An 11543-nucleotide genomic window follows, 5' to 3' on the forward strand; every position below is an offset into this window, starting at 1 on the left:
CTCTTGTTATAGGTTGATTAGTAGATCAATTTATTTTAAAACAATATTATTTTAAATAAAATTATAAAAATATATATTTAAAGTTAACTCAGCGATATTACTAGAATGATGCTAAATTAACCGGCGAGTTTATTTTAATTTTATCTAAATCTACTTTTAAATCATTAATATATCATCAAATTAACCTATTAAAAATTAGGATTTACATAGATAGTTGTGATCTAGAATGATTATTTTTATTGGATATAATTGCTTCCCCATTTAATTTACTTCAAGTTGTTTATTCGAAACTCCAATTCTTAAATCATAGTAATTAACCACTTTCATTTTGTGTATGGATTGTTTGACTAGTGATGTTGAATAATAATAAAAATTTTAAAAAAACATGTGGACCCCACATGTGGTGTAAGGCGCGTGAATTTCCGGCATGTGAATGCATGTTACTTCCAGCCATCCAAAATATTTGTTTTATCAGGGTAGTTGGCTACTTGCAATCCTGTTTCATGCACCAAAAAAGTATAGCTGGCCAGTTGCTGTTTTTTCTTTATATGGGTGATTATCACTTTGATCTAAACCTTTACAAGTACTGAAAATTTAAGCCTCGAAACATACCCTCCCGAAGAATGTGCCCTTGTATTGTAGGACTGTTTGGTACGTTTCAGACTGCGGGCACTATGGGTAACCAGCATACAAGTAAAGGCCAACCCAAGCTCTGTGCAAAATATACCTGCCTCAGGTCCCGCTGTCAACAAAATGCCCTCCACTCCTGTCTTGTCTAGTCCCAATTTATTTATTTTTAATGGGAAATTATTGTAATTACTATAATTTACTAAGCAGTGCTAAAAATAAAATAATGAATGATGTGTGAATCCTCTCTGACTGTATTTTTTTTTTTTGTTAAATTCTTTTTTTAGGGTGACATTGTGTTCTTGGTTGTCATGATGTTGATGGGTTGTCTAGCTTTTGGTTCAAGGGAATTCAGGCTTTTTCAGATTCCTGTTCATGCATGATCGCCATCTTTTTTTATCTTCTTCTTGTTGGCTCTCTTTTGGGTTCTGGGGCTTTGAAGAAAATCCTGAATCTTTTTATTCTTTCGCACCAATTTGGATTGAAAAGATTGTACCTTTCTTGGAAGCACTTTGTTATCTCGGTACCAGAGATTCAGATTTCAAAGGTGAGGCGTCAAGCAATATCTGTTTCTATTTGTCTCTTTCTTTCTTGTAGCTTGGCATTGTATTCAATATTCATTGTTCTTTTGGATTATCTGTTGTTACTATCCACGCCATTGACTGAGTAAAGATATGGGCTTTATTGGTTTCTGATCTTTACTAGAGTGCCTTTTTGTTTTTTCAATGGTGTCACATGCTTCTTGCTGCTTTGCTTTGAAGCTGACATATGAGCTTGAATAGCCTGCCAGTCTTTCTTAAGCTGTAATATGGTAGGTATCAGTCACAGGTTCATTGCTATTCGGATGTGGTGCATATGCGTTATGTAGAAAAATTCTGCATTGTAATGTTTAAATTGATTCTGATGATTTTTTCCTTCTCTTGGTCTTGCAGGATTTTATGATTTCCAGAGATGGGATTAGAAAGCTGTGATTATTCAAGTTTAGAGTGATTAATGATTTGGGGTATGTGCCAATCCACTTGTAACTGAACTGGGTTGCTTGTGATTCTGTCAGCAAGAATGTTGGTTATACGGGTGTTTGATTGTTAGGTGAGGTGAATCTTAAAATGGACTTGGCCTCTAATTGCAAGTATCAGATGTTCTTTGGGAGAAACTTGAATTCTATAACATGTAAAGGTCTTGCTTTGATTGTTATTGCTCTGTTTCTTAGAGTTGTGCTGCTTCCTTCATTCTCTGGTTATGGTGGGATAGATAAAAATAATCTTGATTTGGTTCATAGCCGGTCTTTATCCTTGGATTCTGATTACGGAATTCGCAAAGATAAATTCTTGGAAGTTCCTCAGATAGTATGGGGACTAAACAATCAAAAGATAGCATTTGCAAGAGCTTGTCTAACTGCTAGAATGCTGAACCGAACTCTGCTAATGCCTAGTTTAAGTGCCTCCCTGTTCTATAAGGAAATAGATCGCCTCCAGCCTATTTCCTTTGACAAGGTGTTCCAATTTGAGAGGTTTAACTCCCTCTGTAATGGGTTTGTGCAGTTGGGCAGTTATTCAGACCTTAGGAATCAAACTGGATTGCATGAGCTACAGAAGGGAAGTGGGAGGAAGTGGACTGTTGAGAGGGATTTGGATCAACTGAAACAGCTTAGCAAGGATCCATTTGATGGATATGAGGTAATTAGAATAGTTGGGAAGAATCCGTTTTTGTGGCATGATCATTGGCCTGTTAAGAACTATGCCAGGGTCTTTGAATGCTTAGTTTTGGTTGATGAGATAGCTAGAGAGGCAGATAGAGTTGTGTCAAAGATTAGAGAAGTAGGAAAGGAAATGAGCAGCAGAATTGGCTCCGCTCAAAGCGATTTGGGTCCTGATAGCTCTCTGTTGGAGCCAGTGCCTTACGTGGCAGTTCACATGAGGATAGAGATTGATTGGATGATTCACTGCAAGAAGTTAGAGCGGAAATTAAATGTTAGTGAAATCTGTAGCAGCAAGCGGGAGATTATGGAGAGAGTGGGGAACATTGTAGGCCTAAAAGGTCCTACTGTTGTTTATCTCGCTGTAGCTGATAGTCTTCTTGAAGATTCTTCTATACTCACAGGGTGGAAGGAAGGTTTGCTTCCTGTTGAGAAGAATAAACTCAGTGTCGATGGAATTTATAAGAAATACCCATATCTCATTCAGTCAGCAATAGATTATGAAGTTTGCTCCAAGGCTGATGTTTTTGTTGGGAACAGTTTTTCAACATTTTCAAGCCTCGTAGCTCTCGAGAGAACACAGAAGATGATTAGAATGGGCGTTACAAGCTCGTGTGGCGCGGGTGTAAGATGGCCTTCATATGCATACAATATATTGGGGGAATCCAATGGTCCTCATAAATGGATGACAAATATGTCTGATTCAAGCCTCAAAGCAATCAGCTATGGTTCTAATATCATCACCTGTTGAAGATTATTGCACGAAATCGCCGATACAACCACTTGGTTCTGAAACCTCAAATGAGATCTTGTGGAAATTGGTTGGTATAGTTTCGGCAGCTTTTTCTCTAAAGAAAGTAAAGGATATAGAATTTCAAGATAGCAGTATAAACCAAATTAGGTACACGTTTCTTTTCTGTAGTTGCTTATATTTAAATTTTTTCAATTAGTTTGTTTATAGAATTTCATAGAGATTGATATTTTGGTTCCTAGGGCCTTAGACACAAACTTTCTCCACATGTTTTACCTATGGTACTAAATCACCATTGGAAGAATGTCCATGAATGGCTGCATTTCTTGAAAGATTTACTCATCTTTGGATGTTATACATGGTGTCCTCAAGATCACTTTCCCAAAGAGTATCACTAGTCCCACCTCCCAACCGAGAATTCGTGCTGGTATTTTTCAAAGCTGATGATAATTCTTCTTCCGCTGATTCTTTCATCTTTCTCCTCCTCCTCTCTTCCCCTTCTTCTTCCTCCAAATCACCCCATAAACATATCCTTCCGTACAGAACTGGTACCAGATGCTTTATTGTCGTTGTTATCTGTGAAAGCAAAGGGATGTACAGGTGAGTTTGCTGGTCATATGAGCACCAAACCCCTTGATTGGCATCATAATAAAGACATGCATTTCCATCAAAGTAGAAGCCCGAAGCAGCATCGTAGTAATAACCAGATGCTTCGTCCCACCAAAACCCAGGTTGTGGAGCTGAACCATCCTTTTGAACTGTAATATCTCCACCAGCTTGCTCCTGCCCACGGGCTGATGATTTTCATCTGGGTTATATTCCTTGAGCGCCGCGCCCATCCAACAGCATCAAACTGTTGTGTAAACGCCGCTGCCTCAATTGCAGCAGCTGCTTGACTGCGACTATCCTGATGCCCCTGGGCCAAGAATGCTCTTTGCGTGTGCCCCTCTTAAGATGAGAGGTTCCATTGGTCGCATCATCAACCGAATGGAAATGTACAAACGCAAATCCCCTTGAAACATGAGTAAACTTGTCTCTAACCAGTCGAAGATCCTTGATTGGAGCATGTTGGAAAATTCATATCGAAGCATCTCCTCTTCCGCATTTTCATCCCAGCTGCGAGCAAACAAAACATGAGTTAGACCTGCCTCAAATCTGCTGCTGGTGCATCATCCGTTCGCGGCTCATTGCACTGAAGGCAGGATGTACGCCATGCGAAATTGACACAGCCATAACTGGTGCACATCCAAAAAGACGGCACCGTGATGTTTCTGTGCTGATCAGATTTATCTTGACCAAAAGGTCCTCATGCCCCCCAGTTGGCTTGCTGAACTCAAAGAAAAGCTTCTGCCATCAACAAGAAGACGATTAGAAGATTTCTTTTACTTAAAAATTATAGTCGAAAAAACTTCTACCCCCGACCCTGATTTTGAGACCGAATCACTGTTGCCTGAAGGTCTCTTTTGGCAAAACTTTTGTTGCGCTGATTTAGAAGCTTCATGACCATCTTCTCCATGCGATTCTTTCTTTATTCTTGTGTTCGGAGTGTTTGGATGGCGGGCTCCAATGCTTCAATTCGTGTTCCTTGAGAGAACTCAATTGATAACAAGTTTTCATGGTGAATTAGGTTTGACCAAATGATCTAATGTTCCAAGTGCATTACCAGGTTAGTTTCAACACTGCATTGCCTCGAAAACAATCAACGAATCCAAATCTCCAGTGGGTCTAATGATGTCCAGCCAGCAAAGGAATTTTGTTGGTCCATTCTCTTGATCTTTAGATGATTGAACTTCCGTTGTTGGAAATTGTATGATCGAATCAGTTTATGTACATATTTGCTAAGAAAATTCCTAGAGGTAGCAATCTTACACGCCAGGCATTGAAAGATTTTGGATGATGTTACCAAACTGATTACACTGAAGAAATTACAAAACTGAACCATATGTTGCATTTTATATAAATTTATTTAGGAAACATGATGAGTCAAACTGATAAGATTGTCATATTAAAGTGGTTGATAAAAGGCTCCCTTTTGGTACTTAGTTTCTGATCCTAAGAGGCTCTACCCTCCCAACCCTACCCAAGGTGGGAGCACGAACCAATTGATTTCATACCCAAATTATCAGGAAGGACTAGAAAGGAAGAAATGATGCAACAGTGACACCACAATTATTCAAGACAAGCATATTGCTTTGCGTGTTTAACAAGCTCGATTTAACTACGTATTTCAACAACTTCCAACCACTAAAAGTGAAACCTTCCCTTCATTACAAGAATTCATAATAGAGAGAAAGGAAAAGACTACCATCCTTTTCATTTTCTTTCAATTTACGAATGTAGTAAATGTTTTATCTATTTTCTGTTTCTTTCTAGATGAATGCAATGAATCAAGCATTCATTCTTCTGCTTCCATCTTATGGACCTTCAAGAAGGTCACACATCGTCCAGCAGCGATGATGAAAAGGCTATAAAGGAAAAAGAGGCGCCAATTTCTGCACTTCTCATGTAAATGCAAATGGAGTAAATAGAGTGAGAAGCTCTTTTACCTCCCTTGAGCATTGTTGAGAAGATAAGCAACTTTTTTCCTAGTTTATTAGCAGTCCTATATTAGCTTTCATTAGATATAGTCTTCGTAATAATTGTCACTTATTACAGAGACAAACCTCTCAAGCCAAGGAAGCTGATGAAGATCCTTTATCGCATCTACATATGAGTCTGTACAGCGGGGTGGAGATTGGTATGGATGGTGGTCACTCAGACTGAAACCCCCAGCAAGGAATCTTTGAATTAGTTCCAGCTGCGATCTCTCTTGTTCTGAGTATGCATCCATAAGCATGGGTAGTGAATTAAAAGTCTCCCATGCCCATTGTTCTGATTCTTGAAATGATTGGGTGACCAAATCTTCAGAATTGTCATCATCCCAAAAGACACATTGACAGGTCTGTTGCCTGTCCCTGTATTCAGCACCGCAAGAATAACAGAATTCATGCCCACACCTAGGAAAATAGAGCAGATTTGGAGTTATGAACTTCAGAAACCATGCAGTTAAAGAAGCAAATGCAACCAAGCTCTCTATTACCACCTTAACACATAAATATGCAAATGATTGTTACAAGTGCACAAGCAAAGGATTCAAGGAAACCAATTTACATGATCAAAAGCAAAGAATGCTATCGATGTGACCGAAGGTTAATAGTAAGTTAACTTTTATTGATCTCAACTCTAAGTGCAAGACATAAAATAAACTGAACCATAAGCGTCTCCTCAAAGCTGTCTCATATGGATGACCATCTAAGGCCATTGAATTTTTTTAACGCTAGGACAGAAAAGGATTTGAACATCTCCACTTGCTCTGTGGTGTCAATGCCAGTCAATATTATAACCTGTTGAAGCTCCTCAGTAAAAACTGCCAAATTTCATTCCTCCAAGACCAAGTAACTTGGATCAACTAAATGAAAGCTTCTTTCACATAATTATGTCCTCTCTTAACAGTATTATTTCTGCAATGATTGGGTAGAGACAACGAAAAACATATGGGTGTTTTAGGTTTTTCAATATACAGTTAGCAGAAGAAGAGACATCATTATCAGGATCACAACAGATGCCTCTACAGTCAATAAATTACCAGCATCACGGTTCTTTCTATTACTCAATTTTTAAGAATAAAACATGGAGTTAACAGATGAACTTGTAACCATTTAATCAACTTCACATCAGCACAACACCACACACCATCTAATAAAACAAAAGAAAGAAAGAAACCCAAAAAGGAGCCCATGTAACTTACCAGCAGGTCATATGATAGCAACCTTGAGAGAGCTCAATCATCCTGCGGCACTGTTGACAACGCCTCCATCTTTTATTTTGTGCCAGACGATGCAATGTAATGTCTGTAGCATCCCTCTCCTCTAATGGGAGGTTCTGGAACTCTTCACAGCTCATGGAAGAATGCCAAGGAACGCTACATTCCACACAGATAAACCTTTGACAAACAGGGCACTCAATACATGTATTATCAGACTGACTTGATGAACTTGCCCTAGCTGACAAACATTCTCGAGGATCAAGCAGGACAGAACAATTTGGATAGGGGCAGTAGATTCTATCTGAATGGAGAATATCAGCTTCAGCCAGGGCTTTCTCCAGGGATCCATAAGAAATGAGAGGAAGAAATGTTCTGCATTCATTGATGGAAATGCAATATTTGCATCCTGACTGAGGGCATCTGATTGGTACTTGAGATGACTGTACTTTTCCATCAACATAGGTCCTCATACAATGTGAGCAGAATTTGTGGGAACATTTCATTGTTATCATCATTGGTGATATCTTATCCTCACAACAGATAGAACAGTTATCACGGGATTCACTCCCATTGGCCGGAAAAGAAACAACCCCAACTGCTACCTGTGCTAAGCGTAATGGCCTCTCAAGATCAAAGCAAGGACTGAGTTTCAGAATGAAAGCTTCCAGGTTGCTGACATGTTCAAGGATCCTTTGCCTCAGCGCTATCAGAAGTGGAACCTCAACTTCCTCCTCATTTGTTATCTGTCAGAAGTTAAAATCAACTAAAGCCACGTGGAGAGCATGTACAAGACAAGATATTTGGTGTCAGGGTTGCAATTGATGGTGTGAACAAGGTGAAATGGTGGTGAATGCTTTAGTACACATATTAAAGCCATGAAAGATAAATACTACAATCATAAAGAGCTTATTGTTCCAGAATAAATCAGTGGTGAAAAAAATCAAACTACATTTTCGTTCCACTGAAGACAATTAGTAACACAGTATAGAGCAATCAGAATCACCCCTGCTATTTGTTTTCCTAAACTTGAGTGGCTGCAGTGATCAAAGAACAGCAGGCAACTATTAATAGAATAGCAAATAAAGCTGGTCTCAGTAAATTAAAGATAGGAGTCTACCATGGAGACAACAAGCCAAAATATCTTTTCCCCTATCCGGATTTATAGAAGGAAAATAAAAACATGCCTTGGTCTTGTAATGTGAATAATAATGACAGTCATGAAGTAACGTGAGCTCTTTTTTTAAGGCCAGAAATTATTTCTACAAAGATTGTTTTCTTTCTTTTGATGCAGCAACACGCTATCAAAGCCACACCGTGATTTCACAAATTAAAATGCTTAGGCAATGCTTTATCACAAAGATGGTTATTCAGGTATTCATCAAATTACATAATCATAGTGAGTTGTGTCTGCATTGTAGAAGTAGGATACACAAATCTTGTCATTAGAGAGACTCACCTGACCATATAACAACTCAGAGTCAGTGAATGCATACACTCGGCGGATATTATTCTGCATAGCCTCAGCAAGGCCATCCATAAGAGCCAAATAATCAGCAACAGATTCCTCCACATAGAAATCAAGCTTCTTTTGCACCTGAATAACAGGAACATGTTCGGTCCTTTCCATAACAACACCAATTCCAGAGAACCCAGAACAAGAGTCTCCATCCTCAGCAATTGACATCCCCTTGAAAAACATATTCACTGAAAATTCATCAAGATCTTCCTTCGGCTCTTCCTTCACTATTTCCTCGATCTCTTTCCAGACTTCTTCATCTTCACAACAGCTACGAAACTCTTCCTCGTCCTCCTCCAATTTCATTTCCCTACTAACTAAACTTGCTGAAGACCCATCACAAAAAGCTGCTTGACCCTCCATTTTCAACACTATTTACTCAAAAATCCAGTAGAAGCCGACAAAATTATAACTTCAAGGTGTGATTATATCAAATTCTGATAAAAACCCGGAAACAAAGCAACCTAAAACTCCCTATATCAGCATCTACTTCTTAACATTCACAAAGAAAAATCCATATCAACAACGTGCAATCTCTTAGCTCCCCCTGAACTTGAGGGAAACCCATCAAAGAAATGATCCCAAAATCCGAACTTTAGCATCCACTCCCCCTAAAATCACCATAGAAGATGCATGTCAAGCAGTGAACTCAAACCCGCAAATACTAAATTAAAATCTAAAAAAAACACCAATTAACAGATCAATCCAAAGCCTACAACTTTACTCGTCAAAACCCTCAAAAAAATACAAAAAGAACCACCCAAAATAGCAGGGATAAAATCATTATCACATCAACACCAATCAAAATCAACCCAATAACCGGCTCACAACCTCTCTATCTTTTTTAAAAAGAACAAGTCCATAAAAAGATAACGCCTAACATTAAAAAAATTAAAAGATAACAAAAGGGTATTGATTAAAAAGACAAGAAATGAAGCTTCCATACCATGTTGGTTGTGGTGGAACTAATGTGATGATTCCATTTGTGTGTCTCTGTCTCTGTTTAAGATGTAATAAAACCCTAACCTGACATAAAAGCAGACTGTCCTTTTTCTTTTTCCACTTTGCTTATATTAAGCAAAGATTAAGGGATAAGAGGAGAGAGAGAGAGTACAGAGAGAATCAATGAGGGGGTGCTGTTATTGTTGGTGGTGTTAATGGAGTAAGAGAAAAGGAAGGCAGGCCAGTGTTTCTTGTCTGCTTTGCTGGCATTCCTCTCTTTACTACATTTCATGTACACTTCAGTTGACATGAATTTACATTAAACAGTTAGGGTAAAGGCAATTACTTTCTTTTCATATTTTTTATCATGCTAAAGAAATCATTTTAATAAATACATTCAATTTTGAAACAGCTTTTAAGAGTTTATATATATATATATATAATATTTTTAAATAAAAAATATTTTTTTAAAATATCATCCATCATAATATCATACACGTATTAAATTTTTTATTTTCTAGTTCAATCATCATATCTCAAAAAATAAATGTAAACTATGGTGATGAACGAAAACAATTTATTTTAATATTCATAAATTAGAGAATTAGGCGTCTCGTGTTGTGTTCCGGGCAAGGCAAGGAATAGTAAGATTCCAACCTCATGCGTGTCTCGGGAAAATGCATCTAATTGTCGCTTTACCACAAATTATTTACATTTTGTATTTATGATATAATTTTTTTCCTCCCTTGCAAATTTATGCAGGCAATTTTCTGTTTTTAATTTAATAAAGTTATATTTTAAACAGATTTTATGCGTGGATATTAAATTTAATTACCTCATCTACACCAATATCTAGAATTTCACAAAAATACATATCACAAACTAGTGCTATTAAATCCAATACATAAATTGATATAAAACTATGTTTATGATATTATGATGTAATGTATTTTTTAAAATTATTTTTAGTTTGAAAATACATTAAGATAATTATTTTTTTCTGATTTTTTACATCATCATATTAAAATCATCAAAAAAACATTAAAAAAAATCATTTCAATACTTTTTTAAGTGAAATATATTTTTAAAACATGCTCTAAAATGGAAGTTACACACTTTCAAATACTCATTTAATCAAAGTTGTGTTTAAAAAAGCATGTGAGAATTGACCCATTTAAAATAATTATTTAAAAAAAATTAATATAATATATTTTTTAATTATTTTAAATAATTAAATTAACGTGTATTAATTCAAGTTAATCCATGTAAATATTAATAACTCCGTGACAAATAGTTCACACCTTATATAGTTGTTTTCCCCACTCAAAAAGTTAGTTAATGGTGGTTGCCTTTTACTGTGGTTAATCCAATGGTCTGATCACTCTTGGGATATTAATTACTCTGTTTCGCAATTACCAACACATATCTTTCAACATAAAGTTCAAAACATTACAATAAAATAAAATAAAAGATTCTTGAGGCAGGGAGATTGGATTATGGGGGCAGAGCACATGTGCTCCCCGTCTTTATCAAGGAAAAATGTGGCTATGGTTTTGACTTTTTCAACTTCCAAAACATTTCTTTATATAAAATAAAATCAACACTGTGCTAATACTCCACCTAAAGTGTTGAAAAACGAGACAATAATGATTACCCACTAACTTTTCTATTAATTATACCATTAAATAGGTATTTGATTTCGTGTATCTGTGCAGCATATGGAAGGAAACGCTTTGCCTTCTGAACCACTCCATCGCGATGGGGGTCATAAATGGAGTTGATTATTAGAATCATCATAGCCACAACGAAAGTTATGGGAGTGGAAGGAGTAATGAATGGTTCTTGCTTTGATCCAACCAATTCATTAAATGCTAGAGCCATGGCTACAATTCGGTGCTTCACATCATTTACTGTCTCCCATTTCTCTGATACCAGCTAGCCCGTTTGGATTCTGCAGTCCTCCATTAAATTATTTCAGTTTTGCTGGAAGGAACTGTGGGAGCAAATGACTTGCATTTGAAATTGAATCAATCTGAGAGTAGGTATATTTATAAAATGATTCCTTCCCACTGTTAATTCCCCCCTGTCCATGCTCTGGATGTGTAAAGAAAAGCATAGCCTTTGCGTGTGTAATCTTGACCTGAGGAAGGTTGATATGTTTTGATGATTAAGAATCTTCACTTTATTTCGTTACTTTCTCCAAGTT

The 11543-nt window shown here is 37.0% G+C and overlaps 2 protein-coding genes across 4 annotated transcripts; one reads left to right on the plus strand and one right to left on the minus strand.

Annotated features, from left to right (window-relative positions):
* The first annotated feature begins 547 nt into the window (after window positions 1-547).
* On the plus strand, window positions 548-4580 carry LOC133678895 (O-fucosyltransferase 23-like). Of its 3 annotated transcripts, XM_062101404.1 has the most exons (3): window positions 548-736; window positions 915-1174; window positions 1560-4580. In XM_062101404.1, the coding sequence occupies exon 3, from the start codon at window positions 1734-1736 to the stop codon at window positions 3072-3074; it is 1341 nt and encodes a 446-aa protein (XP_061957388.1). In that variant the 5' UTR covers window positions 548-736; window positions 915-1174; window positions 1560-1733; the 3' UTR covers window positions 3075-4580. The 3 variants fall into 3 exon arrangements, with proteins under 3 accessions (XP_061957388.1, XP_061957389.1, XP_061957390.1); XM_062101405.1 differs by having other exon boundaries at window positions 548-1174; XM_062101406.1 differs by lacking the exons at window positions 548-736; window positions 915-1174 and adding an exon at window positions 1181-1438.
* A 663-nt stretch (window positions 4581-5243) lies between these two features.
* Window positions 5244-9595, minus strand: LOC133678894 (E3 ubiquitin-protein ligase RSL1-like). The gene is made up of 4 exons (XM_062101403.1): window positions 9342-9595; window positions 8336-9006; window positions 6862-7622; window positions 5244-6070 (listed from the first exon to the last, which is right to left on the minus strand). The coding sequence occupies exons 2-4, from the start codon at window positions 8756-8758 to the stop codon at window positions 5692-5694; spliced, it is 1563 nt and encodes a 520-aa protein (XP_061957387.1). The 5' UTR covers window positions 8759-9006; window positions 9342-9595; the 3' UTR covers window positions 5244-5691.
* Window positions 9596-11543: the final 1948 nt, after the last annotated feature.

Source organism: Populus nigra, chromosome 18 (genome assembly GCF_951802175.1).
Source record: "Populus nigra chromosome 18, ddPopNigr1.1, whole genome shotgun sequence".
Classification (NCBI taxonomy): Eukaryota; Viridiplantae; Streptophyta; class Magnoliopsida; order Malpighiales; family Salicaceae; genus Populus; species Populus nigra.

Coding starts and splice junctions, on each gene's coding strand:
- LOC133678895 (XM_062101405.1), top strand. CDS start 1,734: ATGGACTTGGCCTCTAATTGCAAGTATCAGATGTTCTTTGGGAGAAAC.
- LOC133678894 (XM_062101403.1), bottom strand. CDS start 8,758: ATGGAGGGTCAAGCAGCTTTTTGTGATGGGTCTTCAGCAAGTTTAGTT. Junction 7,623..8,335: donor CTGAGTTGTTATATGGTCAG/GTGAGTCTCTCT, acceptor AACTTCTGACAG/ATAACAAATGAGGAGGAAGT. Junction 6,071..6,861: donor TGCTATCATATGACCTGCTG/GTAAGTTACATG, acceptor CTATTTTCCTAG/GTGTGGGCATGAATTCTGTT.